We start from the raw sequence: 18870 nt of genomic DNA, 5'->3' as shown, positions 1-18870 counted from the left end.
TCTGCAAAAGCTTTGAATACATAAACTTTTCCAACACTTCACTTTTCTCTCTGAGAAAGTAAATCCAAGTCATTCTGCTAAAATCATCAATGAATGTCACATAATATAAACTGCCTTTAATGGATGGGTTTTGTGCAGGACCCCATACATCGCTATGAACTATCTCAAGTGGCCTCTGCTACTCATGTTGCCGTCTCTAGGAAACGGCAACCTTGCTTGCTTTCCAAACTGACAGGCATCACAAACATGCATATTCCCATCATACTTGAATCTAGGCAGCCCACTAACAATGCCTCTTGCTTGCATGTTCTTTAACCTTTGTATGTTCACATGTCCAATCCTCTTATGCAACATGTCAGTGTCCTATACCGCATTTTGGCTTTTAGAGAACATGGTTGATTTCAACTCAAGAATCCCAGCATCCAGCTTAAATAACCTGCCTTCTTTCCTTCCTTTGGCAATGACTCTACATCCATTTTTGAAATCCTCAATGAAGTAACCATGCTCGTTGAAACAAACCTGTAAACCCTGTTCCACCATTTGACCAACTGAGGCCAACTTTTTGTAATAGAAGGCACATACAAGACATCTACTAGATTTTGTTTTACCATTGTGCATAACCAATGGTACACTTTCAACATGTGTAATGGCATGTTGGGTATCATCTCCTGTCTCCACATAGCCTTTCACATCCATAGGCTTCATATGCTCAAACCATTCACCATGACAAGTCATATGGTTTGATGCTCCAGAGTCCATATACCAAGTGTCATCACTTTCAGCATTTGTCATCATAGATCCCACAACATGTTTCATGGCAAACAAGTGATTTGCGCTGCCATCATTACTGCTTGATGCATAATTTCCACCACCATGTTGTGCTCTACCCCCTCTCAAATCATTTTGTTTGCGGAAACAATCACGTGCCATATGACCAAATTTCCCACAGTAATGGCATTCCACATTTTGCATAGATGTTTGTTGGCCTTGCCAATGTCCTCTACCATGAGGATTACGTCTGCCTCTCTGAGGTGTATATCCATGACCACCTCTAGCACCATGTGTAGGCTGAAAATTGTGTTGTGGTGACCTGTCTTGCTATCCACGACCATTACCATGGCCACGTGATGCAAATCTCCCCCTACCTCTAGATCCTCTTTGTGAGTAGAAAGCTCGATTTCAGTCATTATCATCATGGCTAGTAGATGCATCATGAAAGGAGTCACTGAGTTTGATTTCCTCAACAAGCAAGAGTGAAACCAACTGATCAAAGTTTGGTAAACCTGTACTCTGAACCGAGATGGATATATCAAAAGACTTATACTCCTTGCCAAGACCACGCGAGGTAATTTCTACCAAATCATCATCAGGCATGGGGGCATTGATTGTTGCCAATGCATCTGCATACTTCTTTATCTCTTGTACATAATCATGGATGCTCCTTCCTTTCCGTTTCACATTATGAATCTGTTATCGCAATTGGGACTTACGAGCACTAGTGTCTGTATCAAACAGCTTTACCAATGTATCCCATGCATCCTTGGGATTCTCAGCATCATGTATATGTATCCCATGCATCCTTGGGATTCTCAGCATCATGTATATGTATAAGTATAATATCCAAAATACATATAGACAGATAATGCAACACTTTGTATGCTCTTTTTGACCATTGCTTATGAGCTACAACCTGTTGTTGCTGTGTAGGTTGTCACGGTAGTTTCGGCTCTGGCTCAGTACCTATAATAAGATTCCAAAAACCTTTTCCCTTCAAAAAGCTTTTGATCCTGTACTTCCATGCATGGAAGTTCTTCCTATCCAAATTTTCACCCACAATTTGTACTGGATTATCCGACATATTTGTTCAATGCAAATGTACCTTTTGCACACGTCCAAATCTGTAAATGAGCCTTCCTCAGCTCAACCACACTCCTATCAGTGTTCCAGATACTCCAAAGTACACAATGAACTTCACTTTTGATGTAGAAAATCAAACTGATTGCATCTAAAATGAACTGGCATACGCAGTTCGAGGTACCCTATTTTGGCACGTTTTCCAAGGCTCCAAATTGCAATGTAGTGGTGAAATCAAGTGTGGATAACTTGCATTGACACCTAAACAAGCTCAATGTTGCATATCAACACCATCCAAGATGCGTACATACCAATTTTGTCAAACCAAATTCTCTATTTTGAGAAAAACTAGAAAAACCAATAGTAAAATGGCTCTAATTTCTTCAATATTTGTCCAAATTGAGAGACCATTAGCTTATCAATGATGTCCACTAATTCCATGTAAAAGGAATTAGGCTAATTATTTAAGATGAGAGAGTAATTAGTCATTAATCACACTCTGTTTCACTGAACACAGTAGACAGCCTGTTTAATCAGCTCATTTCCAGCTCCATAGATCATAATTGCTCCAACCAATCATATAGCAACCTCCTTGGGTATGTGAATTACAAATTTTCTAAGCCAATTTTGGATTTAATCAACCACACAAGTAGTATTTGACCTCCTCGCATCAAAATTATGTGAAAATGCTCTGTTTTCTACTGTAGATCTGCGCCGCCTGCTCCTGAGGGATTTTGGGCTAATTTAATTGTCAATTGATGGCATGTATGATTGCCTAACACACCAAGGCATGTGTGTAACCCATCAAATGATTGATTTTTGCCAAAAACTTGGTTTAATTTCATCCACCAAGTGACTCTATTTCTCTGTTTTGTGAGAGCTTCAAAAACAGTGTTTTTTCACTCATTCAAATGCATCATACTTGCTCCAAATTCAGTGTAGGGCTTGCACATGAGTTGCCAATACATTCATCCTTGTCACATACATGTTTCTTTGCCAAATTTGCATCCATTTGCACCATACATCACCGCTTCCAAGCTCCAATGGAAAGCTTCCAAAAAACCAGAATTTTCTTTTGCTTTGGGCATTCCTAATTTGCTTTGTTTGTGCTTGAATCACCTGCAATCCGCTCAAGGGTGTTTAGTAGTCCTTACCCGGTAGGCCAAGCTCTCAGATTTGATAGAAATCGGTGTGCTCCAAGCTTCACAGCATCAATGGTAAGCTTCATAGTTTTTCTTCATAGCTTCTTCTCCCTCTTCTCTCGCTCACTCGTAAACCCTAATAGAGAGCACTAGGCTCTGATACCATAATGAAAAATAGGTAGAGGGAGAGGAGACACACACACAAGAGTAGACCCTAATGTATATTGTAAACCCTAACCATAGAGGGAAACCATCTCCCTTCTCACACAATGCATAAAGCCATAATCCATAATACACAAGACACACTATGTGTTGTGTCCACACAGTACTAACCCTAGCTAATGTCCACACACTATGACCAGCTGGACGTGGTCATTTATGTCTCACACATGCTGCTACCTAACATGCTAGCACATAGTGCAACTGGCACACACTGACATCGAGCTTGAATCTCAACAAAATTGAGGCATTGGCCTAATGAGAATTAGCTGATTTTTGATTATCCATGCCTACATTAAGCTATCAGTTAATTACTCACTAATCACATCTTAATTATCATCTAATCTCTTTTCTAATGATGTTGATTCTAGCATTTGATCCACCATAGCTCATCACATTGCTGCAAATTTAACATATCTCGACAATGTCAAGCCGAAGGAGAGGTTAACAACACAAGAATGCTCTAACATGCTTAAAGCTTAAACAAAGGAGGCAACATGTGATATTAGAACATTGTTGAGACCTTCTACAATACTACTTAGACTTGTAAGTAGGGTGGATAGTGCCCCTTTTTTGGATGATAGCTTCTGAGGACTTTCCACAAGCTCCCCACTATTAAAGCCAAAGGCAACTTCTCTTTTACAAGAGAAGGATAGTGAAAAATTTGAGGGCTCCCCCTCCACTATAACCACCTACTCGTGGATAACCACTCCTAACTTGACTTAAACAACATTCTAGATGACCTACATCAGAGAACTAGTAGGATGCTAGGTCTAACCATGTAACATGCCTCTTTTCCCTTAATTATTTGTGCACAATGATAACTCCTCCGAGAAAGTGTGCCAACAAAAATCTTCCACTGCCCCTGATGATGTTGGAATAGGAAAGTCGGGCTGGAACAGGAAAGTTATTATCTAAAGATCCTTCCCAAGGTAAGATGTCTTTATTAATATTATTTTAAATGGCTTATTCTTTCACGATTTTTGCATGATTCTAATTGAGGCAATCAGTCCTGATTCTTCATCATGTTCTATGGTTTTCTATGCAGGGCATTAGAAAATTTTGGAGGTCATCTCTAGGGCCTTGTTAGAAATTCACAAACTCGTATTTTCTTTCTCTAGAAAAAAAATTTAAAAGATACCCTCATTAAATGCGTACTTGACAAGAAACTATCACAAGTTATAAAAAAGTAGATCTGACAAGGTTGAAATATGTGCACTAGCTACAAGTTGCCCTCAACTTTTTGGGTTTGCAAAAGACACTTACCTCATCATATGGCACCTTTTCCAAAAATTTGATGCTACTCTCCTATAACAGTCTACACTTACTGGTAGTTTGGTGTAGAATTTGGTGCTTTTGACATCACCATTGCGTCTAGAGCGGCCAAAAACTTCCAAAAGGACTTTTGAATCACTTAATCGGACACCTGGAGAGACAGAAACGACCAATAGAAGGGGAGAAGAGGCTCTTGCAATTTGGCACGCATAGAGGCCTCTATGCACGCCAAATTGCAGGAGCCTCTTCTCCCCTTCTTTTGGTCGTTTCTGCCTCTCCATGCCTCTATGCGCGCCAAATTGCAGGAGCCTCTTCTCCCCTTCTTTTGGTCGTTTGTGCCTCTACACGTGTCTGATTTAAACTCAAGTGTCTGATTTAAACTCAAGTGTCTGATTTAAACTCAAGTGTCTATAAAGTTTAGCTTCAAAGTGCTTTTTCTTATCCAATGATGATGCAAGCCGTATTTAATAAAGTAACTCTACCTCATTTAAAAAAGATACTCACATTGAATGTGTACTTGAAAAGATATCCTCATTGAATGTGAATGTGACTATTTTTCAATTAAGCTATTTTTTAACGTTACCTTTGCTTCTTCCTCATTGGTTGTGCTCTATTTTCTCTCTCCTCTAAAAGGCCCTCCAAATGACCTCTGAAATGTGCTAATGAGTGGTATGTGAGATTCAAGCTTCATGCAATCTTGCAAGAAGCCTATGCATAAGCTTCATGAAAGCTTGCAAGTAGCCTATGCATAGAGCTTGCAAGAAGCTTATGCAAACTCTATACATGAGCTTCTTGCATAAACTCTATACATGAGCTTATGCAAACTCTATACATGAGCTTCTTACATAAACTCTATACAAGGAAAGAAGCCTATATAAATGCTTTATCTACCGACCTCCCCATATGGGGGCCTCTTGTATACAAGTAAAAAAAGAGAAAAAATAACAAAAGCAACAAGGGTTTATGGTCTATACTTGGAAGTAAGAGATTGTGTAAAGATAAGCAAACCTAGAAATACACACAACACAAGAAAATCATACCATTAATAGAGCTTGGGAAGGCAATGGAAAAAAAGGCCCTTGCACAAGCTTGAAGCTTCAATCTCTTTGCATAAGCTTAAAGCTCTATGCACGAGCTTCAATCTCTTTGCCTAAGCTTAAGCCTTATGCATAGAGCTTGAGTATAATACTTAAGCTTATGCATGAAGCATAATGCTTAAGCTTGAGCATAATACTTAAGCTTATGCATGAACATTAAGCATAATGCTTAAGCTTATGTATAAGCCTTAAGCTAGATGCATGCATACTTAAATCTAAGCTAATTCTAAACCCGAGTACCCAAAGGTGCAATTATCAAAAGCAAAACAAATAAACAAACAAAAACAAGAGAAACATGAAGGGCTACCTGGAATCATTAGGAACTCAATGGAGTCTTTTTGGGCCCTTTTATTTGCCATTGCCTAATGGAGGTGATTAAGAAATAGACAAATAGGGAGATTACATGTGGACTGAAACCAATGGTTTGTAAGAGCCTAGAAGGTAGTGGTCAAACTTAGAATAATAGGCTAAATAGGCTCTTTTTTAATTTTTAAAATCACCTAAAACTCAAAAAATATATATATATATGAATTTTTCCTCTATTTTTTATAGAAAAGGATAGCTGCAGCCATCATTAAGTAAGGTCTCTAAAGTGATAGAGGCCCAAAAACAAGCTCCCAACATTATCTTGCATTCAATGCACATTCCCCTTCACTTTCCACTATCCCTCTCTCCCAACATTATCTTGCATTCAATGCACATTCCCCTTCACTTTCCACTATCCCTCTCTCCCATCTTCCCTCTAAAACGCTCTCTCTTCTCCCTTTCTCATAGCAAGGCGTTTTTCACTCTCTAGACTACTTCTTTTAGCTATCTACCTCTTGATCTACCTCTCTCTTCACTCACAAACCTAGATCTATAGCTATGGAAGCTTGATCTGCAACCTCCTCTCAGAAGCTATGGAAGTTTGATCCTCACTTACATTTCCTTACTTCATCCTTCTACCTTGTCCAACCTCCTTTTACAGAGTGTAACAGCAGAGCCAAGCTATGGAAGCTTGATCTGCAACCTCCTCTCAGAAGCTATGGAAGTTTGATCCTCACTTACATTTCCTTACTTCATCCTTCTACCTTGTCCAACCTCCTTTTACAGAATGTAACAGTAGAGCCAAGCTATGGAAGCTTGAGTTGCAAATGCTTTGGCTCTCATAATCTTACTCATTGTCTCCTCTCACCCCCTCTAATATCCTCTTTCAAAGTGCAGTAATAGCACAGCCAAGCCCTTGGAACTTGCTCTACAACTCCTTCTCTTATGTACATCTCCCTAGTCTAAGTTTTTTCCTCATCATTCTATTTTCCCTTTGCCATCAAGGTTTATAATCTCCCTAATATATACATCATGTCTTCTTCTAAAGCTCGAAGGCCTCTGATCAGTATTCAATCTCTCTCTTGTAGCAGTGGTCAAGATGAGGATGGGCACTGTGGAACATCAAACAGTACGAGAAGTGGAATTGGATTACGATGCAGCCTAGTACAAGAGGAACCCACAAGGTGTCAAAGCGATATGTTGATATACAAAGTCACCATTGGAAAGGGCGGATATTGGAGCTCAAACAAGATCGTGATGGAAAAAAGCTAGCCAAGGTCCAACATGTTTACAAGGCAACAGAGCTGACACTAGCAGACCATGACCAACGTCAACGATTTCCTGCAAATTGTAAGTCATTTCACCACTTTATATTCTTATTTTTAAATCAATTGTGTGCTAATAATGGTATACTGAGCACTGCTTTGATTGTTCTTGGGTTCCTCTGTGTAGATATTTTTCCCTCAAACTTTGGTGAGTGTGGGAGCCTATGGAGGCAATTTCAGGAACCTTTGAAGCATACCATGTGGAGCTTGGTAGTTTAATCTTTGGAGGGTGTCTAGCTGCACAACTTCTTGCACGAAACATCTTCTTCTATGAGGATACATATGTGGTTCCCACCACAGCAAATGGTACTAGAAAATTAGTTCCAGAACCTACACCAACTCTCACATCTATTGAATGGCCAATTCCAGACAATGCTTCAGTGGCCATGGCTTGTTTGCAGATCGAAAGCAAGGTGCAAAATGCTATGAAGTGCACATATGGATCTCACAAAGCAACCATAACCTGCTTCATACCTCTACACCCCTTTGTGTACCTGTTCTGTACAAGTGACACACATCGCACCCCAACTTTATGGATTGCAAAGGGGGAGAGAGCTCTCACTTGTTTCTTATCACCTGCATGGGATAAAAAAGTTATTCAACACAATGGAGACACCATCAGATGCGGAGTAATAGTTGAGAAGGTTGTGATGCACTACCATATTGCCAAGCAACAGTTGTCCATTGCGTTTCCTTACAAGCGATGGAAGCTTACAAATGGAGAATGGGAGGCGTTAGACTCTGACACAACCTCTACAGAACAGGGTGTGCTACATATATCCATGTAAGCTGGGGATGTAGAAGATGTTGCTGTGAATGATGACTGGTCCCTTGCGAACTACTTAGTTCTTCGACACAACCTCTACAGAACAGGGTGTGCTACATATATCCATGTAAGGTGGGGATGTAGAAGATGTTGCTGTGAATGATGACTGGTCCCTTGCCAACTTACGTGACTACTTAGTTCTTCGATTCTCACTGAGTGGTGATTTTTCTTTGATAATCAATGGAAGAGTAGTGCGCAAAAGGCAGGAACGATCTTTTCTTTGTAGAGAAATTACTTTCCTTGGCTGTGTAGCTATCAAACAATACCACTGGATATGTAATTTTGGATTGAAGTAAATACAATTTCAAGTTTTTTGCCTCACTGTCTTATTAAGGGTTTTCAATTGTCTTGTGCAAGTTTTATTTTTTTGTGATAGTGTAAGGTTGGTCACACAAGCATCTGTGGCTTGAGCCACTAGTAAATTAGAAATGACCTTGTGATGGAAGGATACGTTCTTGCTTTCGCATACCATTTTTTAAAATTTTTTTTGTACTTTAAAATTTTAAAAGTTTTTAAAATTTTTATAACAAGGTCGCCCATTTATAAACGATACTTTACTCATTTTCATCAATTGACAATTACCGTTCTCTCCTAACGCTTGCTCTCAATTTCGCACACCTTTCTGTATCACACACTCTCTCTTTCTTGCAATCACTCATAGTCATGGCACCTCTACTTGACGCACTTATTGCACAGCTAGGAAAGCTTGAGCTACTTCATAGGGTTGACGAGATCGTCCCTATGTTTGAGGGAGCAATTGATGTGCGTGCAACAATGCATCTACACGGACGCAGATGCTTTTACAGATGTCATTGAGTATATGGATCAACACATCAGCACGTACTCCATCATGTTTGAGGGTGATGAGGGCCTATGGGTTCCGGTTGACCTCATCAAGTACAAGGGAAGACAAGAATTTTAGATTCCACCTATCAAGGTTTTTAAAATCCCTCACAGAAAAGGACTACAGGAATGAGGAGGAAGACTTGCTCTTGGATCTACAAATGGGCAACATCGGCACTTCCTTCATGAGCTGGGACATGGTTTTGGTTTTGGTCCTTACAAGAGGGTGTGGCGAAAGAAAGTGGCAAGGAAAAAGAAAAGGGCAAGAGAATGTCCCCGAGGAGGTTCCGGGCGGCCTACTTCTAGAGGGCGATGAAGTACTTGAGGAGGTCCCAGACCTTGTTGTCATGTCTTAGCATCCAATCATTATTGATGGGAAATAATTTTTGTTTCTGGATGACATTGCAAAGACACTTGGGTTTTGCGAGGATGAGGCACTGTCTATTATTGCCATGAATGCTAGGGGTCAAGATAAAGGGAAAGTGAGAATCTCTTTTAAAGATGACAACCTCACAAAAGCGCTTGCATACGATATTGGTAGCAGTTCCTTGGAAAATGTAGTGGCCAAAGCGCTCATTGCAATAAAGCAAGATGTGCCTGTGAACCACACATGCCCTTGATTGCTGGCGATGCTCAAGACCAAGGAAGCATAAACTTGACAAATGAGCAACTAGTTGCAAGTGACGATGCAACTGAGGTATGTCCTAACTTCTTAGTTGTAAAGCAAATGATTTTTAGTTGTATCATTTCACGCTTCCTAACTTCTATATTGACATGTTGATAGACTGATTTTGAAGTGGACAAGTTTGCTATGTGCGTAGGAGGAACGTGGCCAAAGTCAGAGGGTCGAGATGCATCTCTTTGGCACTACATACCTGCCCTCAGAGCCGACATCTACAATCGCAAGAGTCACCCATGAGAGATGCTTTATTCATTAATTGCTTCTCAAAGTTGCTATAATTGCTACAAATTTTTTTACCTGGTTGTTTGAATACGCCTCTTGCATGCGCCTGCTTCTGCTGTCGAAGGCAAATTGTGTTTGCCTCTTTCCAGCTGCCTCATCTAGCCACAACATGTGTAATCTCCTAGAATAGCCAAGAAGGCCATTGAAACCATCACCAACAAACTTCAAAAAACTTGTAATGCTTTTGAATGGTGGAGGGGCACCAGATATTGGATCTGGTGGATAAAGATTTCCATCAATCCAAAGATCAATGGCCTTTGCTCCTTGCATTCGAAGCTGATCGTATGAAATATTGGGTGCAACATGCCTACTGTGTAGGGTTGCGTATTCTATCTCCAAATCAACCTGAAGGCAGAACTTAGAAGGCTTACTGGTGATGTCTTTGTAGTGCCATCTACAAGAAAGTAGGCTTGTAAGCTTGGGTTGAATAGGAGTGGAAGGAGCAAGATATGGAATCAAAAAATAATGGGAAGAATGGAGATGAGGGTTGCTTCTTTAGAGCTGCATTGTGGATAGAGAAAGAAGCCGCAAAGGGAGCCAAAGAAACATAGAGAGGGTTGGCAATGGTGAGAAGGAAATGCAAAGGAGACAATGCATCATGGGAAGCTTCTTTAGTGCAAGCTATGGCTGCTAAGCAATATAGAGAGAGAATACATCATGGAAAGGTTCCTCTGTGCAAGTCATGGCTACTACTATGGGTTTGGAGAGAGGACCAAGTATTGTAGAGAGAATGCTCATGGTAAGCTTCTTCCTTGCAAGCCATGGCTACTACTGTGGGTTTGGAGAGAGAAGGCTCATTTAGGAGTACAGATCTGCTAGCTATGGAGAGAGGACCAAGTATTGTAGAGAGAATGCTCATGGTAAGCTTCTTCCTTGCAAGCCATGGCTACTACTGTGGGTTTGGAGAGAGAAGGCTCATTTAGGAGTACAGATCTGCTAGCTATGGCCTTTGGAGTAGAGAAAGAAGCTTTTTTCCATGGAGAAGGAGTGCAAGGCATTTTAGAGAGAGAATGTAGAGAGAGAAAGAGATCTGGTGCACACACAAAAAAGGGGAAAAGAAAGTGACAAATTTTTGGAATGGTTGGAGTTCGAAAAGGTAGAGAGAGGCTATGATAACTGACTGACAGCCAAAAGTAAGCTTTAAAGTCACCTAGGTGGCCAAATCTAAGAAGATCTCCTTTTTTTCATTTTTCTTATTTTTTGTGAAAAATCAAATATATGCTTTTAGGACTAGGCCTCTAGGCTTGGTCAAAGATGGATTAGCATTTTAAGCATTTCACTAAATGTCCAAATTAAAGGGCCCAAGAAGACTCCATTGAGTTCCTAATGCTTAGCAAATTAGAAGCTGCAAAACAAACACACAATTAGAAGCTGCATATTAGAGACACAGACATTGAAAAAAACGGAAGCAAGAAAGGGATAGGGGAAGGGAGAGGAGAGAACCTGCTTAGCAAATTAGAAGCTGCATATTAGAGACACAGACATTAAAAAAAAAACGGAAGCAAGAAAGGGATAGGGGAAGGGAGAGGAGAGAACTTGCTAATTTTTATAGAGGACAAGCAAAACTAGGTTTTGAAAACACTAATAGTGAGACCTCGCAGTTCTATTAATAATTCCCAGTGTCAAAATAGGCATCAATACTGGCATCAAAATAATCATCGAAAAACGCGATGAAATACGTGTCAACAAAATGTGTTTTCAACGCGTGTTTTGATAGTGTTTTGCGAGACGAGTATTTCAACGATTATTTTGATGGTCGGTTAAGTTCATTTTTTATTACAATTCACATTTAAATTTTGAATTTTTTGGCGGCCCGACACAAAAAAAAAAATTTTCGACACCCTTTTTGATGCTTATACTAACTTTTATTTCGACGCACTTTTTGATGCTTGTTTTGACATTCATTTTTGCCAGTTATTTTGATGATCATTTTGACATTTTTTTCTAATGTTTAGATTGAGGGTATTTCGATGGCATAGCCATCGTCAAACTAGGCATTGAAAATGGGTCATCTTGTAGTAGTGAGATTGGGGGACTACTGGGACTACTCCCAGGTGGGTTGGAAAGAATTGAATCAGATTAGGGGGGAGTTTGGGATACAACATAGAGATCTCCAAGTTATAAGGAGTGTACTAGAGGAAGTTAATGAGAAGGATTGGGTGTCTAGTGTCTACAATGGGGCCTACTGGTTGAATGATTGGTCTTGGTTCAAATTATGGAGTTAAATTGAAAAGGGTAACTACCAAGGCATTGTATGAGGAGATGAGCAAGAGTGAGATTAATGTGTATTGCAACAACATTTGGAAAGTAAGGTGGTGTTTGAACACTTGGATAAAGAGATGGAGACTAATATGGAAACTGGAGTTAAATTGGTCTTGGTTCAATGGTGTTAATTGGAAAGGGTAAATACGAAGGCTACATTTTATGAGGAGATGAGTAAGACTGAGATTAATGTGATATACTACAGCAAAATTTGGAAAGTAAGGTGGTGTTTGAACACTTGGATGAAGAGATGGAGATGAATATGGGAGCTGGATGTCCCACTAAAAGCTCAGACCTTTCTATGGAGAATATGTATGTAGGCAATGTATGTAGGCACTACCCCTTGGATATAAATTGCTTCAAAGGAATTTCACAGTTGGAATATATCCCAGATGCATATCAGCAATTCAAGATGGCATGCATGCCTTTTGGGATTGTCCTGCTATTAGAGGGTTTTGGGATAACATTGAAAAATGGGTGGTAGGATGCATTAGATATTGTTGTCTTTGGGAGATTTAGAACTCAAGAATCTGTGGATTTTTCAAAAAGGGTCTAGTTAAGGTTTAGATGTGTTAGAGCTAATGTTTAAATGTGTGCCTCACTATTGGTCTATATATATCCTATAAATAAGGTGAATGATAACCTATTTGTTGAGTTAGTTTAGGCCTTACAAGCTGGGATAGGTTGAGCTAGGTCCAAGTTGCTTGGATATTAGCATATACTAGGGTATCCTAACAACTTTTAATATGTGGCAAGTTTACACAGGGAAAGAGTTGAAGTTAAGGTACCCTAAATTTGGACCCATAACCAAGAGATGGTATCAAAAGGAGAAGAAACCAATGTATACGTTTATGGATTTAATGGGCAAGAGGCCCGTGGGAAAATTTGGACTAAGGGAGATTATTTTGAAGAACAAACCCTTAAGGGATGTCCATCTAACTCTCTTCTTGTGGCATGTATGCAGTTCGACTATCATATATCCTGGGAGCATTTATCTTTTGTGTGGGGGGAAGGGAGGTGGAACCAAATTTGTTATTTAATTAACATGGATTGGGAGTAGGATGGATGTGGTAGGTGTAAAAAGAGACCTTTTGTAAATGGCAGCGTTTATCTTGTAAATATAAATATAAATACATATTGTTCCCAAAAAAAGAAAAGAAAAATGTGTCATGTATAGTTTGCATGATTTTTGTGAATGCTAATCAGCTCACCATTTGGTATCAACCCACCACCCTTTCACCACACGACCAATTTTTGAGGCTATTCACATGGCTGACAGTGTTCACACGGTTGATAGAATGGCTAATGTGGGTGAATCAGCTCACAACCCCTTCACCACGTGATCAATCTTAAGCAGTCCTTGAGGTTTTTTACATGAGTGATAGAGTGGCTAGTGTAGTGTGGCCAAATCATGCCACCACCCATTCAGCACATGATCAATCCTTGAGGCTATCCACATGGTTGATAGAGCAGCCTGTGCCGAGTGGTCCATTGCTTGGTTCATGCCCCTAAGAAATTATAATCAAGGGCCTCTAGCCCCCCAATTTTCTTCTCAATAGCCTTGCTTGGGGCGCTAGTTACAAATACCACCAAGGATATGGATGATATTTTCATAGCCTATTCAAGTAAAAGCATCATAATTAATGAGCGTACATGATAGGGTTGAGTGTGAATGCTAAAAAGAACCTTTAAATCTTTTAAAAGGTTGTAATATAAAGAAGGGTTTTAAATATAAATCTTGGACTCAAATGGTGGATAGGCCTCAGTTAATTGGCGAGGACAAATGTAGTATAGAACTACATGCATGAACCAGCTAGTGCTAGAGAAAAACGTTTTTTTGAGCCAGTGAGAGAAAAGACAAGTTGGAGTACAATTGGTTTCCCGTATTCAAAATCTCATTATTAACTGGTTTTTATAACTAAAACTTATAGATTTTATCGATTTTTGTAAAGACAAGAGTAAATTCAATCGATTTTTTGTTGAATTTCAAACGATGTAAAATACACTAAAGGTCTAACACTGGAACTAGCTATGGGCCCCAGTGGTGCCCTGAGAACATGCATACGGACTATCACTTGGCATTTAGGATCACTTGGAGGAAGGACAACTGGGCCACCGTGAAACACTTGTGTGCCAAAAAATGTTTACAGCCATTTGGTGAGAAACCTCGTTCTTAAAAAATCAATGGTAATTCTTATATAAATTTAAATAGTTATAAGTATTTACATTTTTTAGAAAAAAAAAGAAAAACTGTATTGCAAGAAAAGGTATTGAAATTTAGATGCCACCAAGTGAAAATATGTTGGCTAGGATGGGTGATCCGAACCCCATATACCTACCACTGAGCTATAGCGCTTGAGGCTAAAATGCTTGGATTTTTTTGAAAAAACACTAATCAAGTAACCATAGTTGGAAGTATTTAAAAGTTCCAATTACATTAAAGCCTGATTAATGTAAGAAAAAACCCATCCTTTTAGTATAATTTTCATATGTAGAAACGCGATCAACTAACGGGCACAAGTGCAGTGCAATATTTTCGTTTTGGTGTGACTCTTGGTTGTTTGTTGATCCAGATCTATTTACTCAATTTTTTGAAATGTCCTTTAGTGTAATTGTCACCACTCAAATTTTGAAAATCGTATTATAATTTTTTATGACTTTGAATTCAAAGATTCAAATTTTAGAAATTTTAGTTATAACCTATGCATTTTTTCAATAAAAACCGGTTTAGTTTGACTAGCATAGGTTTTTAAAATTTTGACTTCGTTGAAAATACATACATATATAAAACAGAGAGTTTTGGGCTTTTTACACCTTGGAATATAAAAGCTGCCCTTAAAAAAAAACAAATATCTTCCTTAAGGGTCCAATGCTAATGCTGCTAAGGTTGTTCTCACGCGCAATGTGTGAGATCATACCGCCCACGACATTCCACCGATACGCTCTCACATCCCGTAAGCTGTCCTGACTCTTGAGTCGACGCCCGAGTCTGCTCTCAGTGCTCACGCCGTGAATGAGAGTAGCATAATGCTGCATTGTACCAACCCTTGTGCACTGTCTAATCCAACTTATCCAAGCACAATACTTATGACACCACTATCCTACTTAAATCCTGTTTTCTAACTTGGCTCAGATTTCGGCATTGCTCTCTCTCTCTCTCTCTCTCTCTCTCTCTCTCTCACACACACACACACACACACACACACACACCGTGGGAGATAGTGTTGAGGCGCACACACAGAGTAAAAGCTAAGTTTAAAGCTTGTTGGCTCTGCATTTTGTGCGATTGCTCATGTACACCTTCGCAAGTAGTGCACATAGTAGCTACGCGTTATCTTCTCAAACCCTCTTCACAAAGTACACTAACTAGGCCTCGTTCACTAAGATGGCAGTGATCATACACTAATCAGGCCTCGTTTACTGAGATGGCAGTGATCATAATTCTCATAGACTGCCCACGCCATACCGTAGTCTTGCTGTTATTGATACTTCTAGGTTCACCTGCTCCCGCAAATGCAAGTCGGACCCGGAGGCAGCAGTCCAGTCAGATGGTTCTGGTAGTAGATCAAAATGGACTTGGCCAGTTCTCAACAGTCCAAGGCGCTGTGGATTCCATCCAGCAAGGCCCAGTCACCATTCAGATCAACGCAGGAACGTACACGTAAGTCATTCCGGCTTGTCTCTAGTTATCCATGTACTCCAAGGAAGTGTGACACAGAGTACTGTAATCTTATTATTCTCTAAAAGTAGATATATTTTAGTGCTTAGTTTAAGGTGTTGGGCATGCAATTAAAGTCGTGAAGGGCAACTTGGCCTTTATACACATCATGAGGAGCTTGAGTCGAAAGGAAAACAGACATTTTCTACCCTTGACTGTGATTGGTTTTTTTTTTTTAATGGTTTCCCATGATCAAGCGGGAAATGGCCCCATATAATGAAAAAGGATACGATGGAGCATCCACGTAAGTGCCAACAAGGCATATGACACAAGACGCATTCACTTCTATTGCGAGTGAGCGAGACAATGTCAGAAAAATATGATTTATGTGAAGATCAAAACATGAGAGAGAGAGAGAGAGAGAGAGAGAGAGAGAGAGAGAGTCGTCTATTAAAAAAAAAAACTGTCAAGCGAGCGAGGATACATTAAAAAAATTATGATTTTCGTGAATTGAGAGAGAGAACTAGTGGAAGGCGTAGTAAACACTCACATCAAGAAATCTAAATCTAATTAAATTTTGATTCTAAAAAGAACAAGTTCAAGGTTAAGGGGAAGCTATTTTTCCCAAACCCTTGTCGATAGGGAGTCTCCCAGTCGATTATACATCCACTTGGCAACCAAGTTGATAGTGCAAATTTTTCACCTCTACTCTAAAGCTAAGGCCAAAGTTGAGGCCGGTTTTCTTGCTTTCTACTCCAAAGCTAAGCTTGTTTTTTTTTGTTGAATTCCAAAAATAGGGTGAGGTCATCTCCCATGGATGGGGAGTCTCTCCTGTCCGTTGCCTATCGAGGTGAGATTCAAGCTCATAGCCCCAATTAAGTTCCCTTACCCATTTTTGATGGCCCGCCCAAAGTCTAATTGTCATCTATACTAAGCCATAACTATTTATATCTATCTAGTAGTTAGGTTCTGTTTAGGTTAGAACTTGTTCAAATTTCAAAAATGTCTTCTCAATTCGATGGGAGAAGGTAAAAAAACCCTCCTCAAATATATGAAGTTTTAGTTATAATTAGATTAAAGTGTGAAAAAAAATGTTAAAAAAAGGGTAAAATTTCCTCTTGAATTCACAGTGAAAAAGATTGATGTAAAGTTTAGTAAAAATAGTTTCTGAGAACATTGCTATTGCTATGTAGATAGAAGCTTATAAGTTATAATTGAATGGGGAGAAACCATCTCCTCCTATGCCAAGTAAGTCATGTTGTTCTTCTTCTCCCATTATCATCGGTCCACATGGAATGTGAATTCGACTACACAGCGTAAAGTTCTTCTCTCACACAATTAAAAAGAGGCTAGTTTTGAAGTTTGAACCCGAATCCAACCAGGTACGAGGTGTGGAAGAGCAGTCAGTGCACCTGGCCGTAACTGAGCCGGGCATGGGGGTTGAAACTACGGTAGTGTAGTGGACTCTCTGAACCATTGTTAGAAAACGAACGTCCGGACACATTCAGGTCTGATCAGTCCGTCCAGACGAGGTGAGCAAGAGCTTACATGTAATTGATGCAGGGAAACAGTGGTAGTTCCGGCTTCCTTATCCTACGTAACCTTTCAAGGAGCAGGCAGGCGTGCTACCATCATCGACTACAACCTCAAAGCAGCAGATATCGGCCCAGACGGGCTGCCGCTCACATCCTACAATGCGGCCACGGTCTCCGTGTTTGCACCCAACTTCGTCGCCAAAGACATAACCTTCAAGGTGAAGTTCTACTTCCGACACAACAAGCGGACTCCCTAACTGTTTTTCTCTTATGTGATTCGATAAATTATTAAAGCTTTGGATATTGTGGTTTGTTGGTGAGGGCAGAATACCCAGCCGCCTCCCCCGCCGGGCGTGGAGGGTTTCCAGGCCCCCGCGTTTCGAATATCTGGCGATAAGGCCGCCTTCTACAGGTGTGCTTTCACGGGCGCCCAAGATACTCTCTGTGACGACTATGGCAGGCACTATTTTGAGGACTGCTACGTTGAGGGCTCCATAGACTTCGTGTTCGGGGATGGGCGCTCTCTGTACAAGGTATAGTTTCGAACTTCTAGCTGACGAACGACCACCAATTTCTAGGGTGGGTGTGTGTGTGTGTGTTGGATCAGAAGCTTCCATGATCTGTTTTTTAGTGGGGATTGCAGAGCTGCCAGCTGAACTCGATCGCCAAGGGCTATGGATCCGTGGCGGCCCAAGACAGGCAGAGCGGCAATGAGAACACGGGGTTCTCCTTCGTGAACTGCAACGTGACGGGGAGTGGGCCCATTTACTTGGGCCGTGCCATGGGTCCCTACTCGCGCATCGTGTTTGCCTACTCCTACCTTGACGGCATCCTCGACCGCAGGGGATGGGATGACTGGGACCATGACACCACCAAGGACCAGTGAGTCGACGTCCCTCCTTGCCTACATATATCATGTCGTTTAATCCGCCCAGCTTCCTCAAGGTCAGGTTTCTCATACATTTGTTTGTCCGCAGGACGGTCTACTTCGGGCAATACAAATGCTACGGCCCTGGAGCTGATGAATCAGGCCGAGTGGCGTGGTCTCACGAGCTAACAGATATGGAAGCCCAACCATTTCTCACTAACCGTTTCATCGATGGGGAAGAGTGGCTGCTGCAACAAGTGTAGCCCTGATCCTGCAACCTACCCTCCCTCCCAAGGCCTAAAATTGACGGGTGTTTTACCCGTCAAGGACCTTTTTACCTAGTTTCTTCAGGTCAAAAAGCAGCAAATTGCATGTCATTGTGAAATGATATATATAAACCTTATAAATAATATTATATCACGATTTAGAATATGATTTCTCAATTCTCTAAAGCTCCCTAGTGGGACCAAGGAGAGAAACTGAAAATTAGAATTTAAAAATTAAAATTTTAAATACCTTGAAAATTGAAGACTTGCCTGGCTTATAATTGCATTAAGTAAGGTTATTAACTCAAAGCATGTAAGTTTACAAAATTACATATTTTAATTAATTTAATTGTTGGAAGCTTGAGCCTTGGAGCCTGGAGGCTGAAAATTGGAATTTGGAATAAGTTATAACCATGAGTAAACTCACATA

The 18870-nt window shown here is 40.3% G+C and overlaps 1 protein-coding gene across 1 annotated transcript; it reads left to right on the top strand.

The window, feature by feature from the left end:
- The first annotated feature begins 15282 nt into the window (after positions 1 to 15282).
- LOC147617945 (putative pectinesterase 68) lies at positions 15283 to 18604 on the top strand. Its single transcript, XM_086775608.1, has 5 exons — positions 15283 to 15774; positions 17335 to 17524; positions 17633 to 17839; positions 17950 to 18188; positions 18284 to 18604. The coding sequence occupies exons 1-5, from the start codon at positions 15539 to 15541 to the stop codon at positions 18435 to 18437; spliced, it is 1026 nt and encodes a 341-aa protein (XP_086631734.1). The 5' UTR covers positions 15283 to 15538; the 3' UTR covers positions 18438 to 18604.
- The last annotated feature ends 266 nt before the right edge of the window (positions 18605 to 18870 follow it).

The sequence above is a fragment of the Cibotium barometz genome, chromosome 36 (genome assembly GCF_041138505.1).
Source record: "Cibotium barometz isolate CiBa-2024 chromosome 36, ASM4113850v1, whole genome shotgun sequence".
Taxonomy (NCBI): domain Eukaryota; kingdom Viridiplantae; phylum Streptophyta; class Polypodiopsida; order Cyatheales; family Cibotiaceae; genus Cibotium; species Cibotium barometz.
This window is presented reverse-complemented; position numbering and strand designations above follow the sequence as displayed.

Excerpts from the sequence above, each read along its gene's own strand:
- LOC147617945 (XM_086775608.1), top strand. The coding sequence starts at position 15,539 with ATGGCAGTGATCATAATTCTCATAGACTGCCCACGCCATACCGTAGTC. Across the intron at positions 17,525-17,632 it reads CCAAAGACATAACCTTCAAG|AATACCCAGCCGCCTCCCCC; the intron begins GTGAAGTTCTAC and ends TGGTGAGGGCAG. Across the intron at positions 17,840-17,949 it reads ATGGGCGCTCTCTGTACAAG|AGCTGCCAGCTGAACTCGAT; the intron begins GTATAGTTTCGA and ends TGGGGATTGCAG.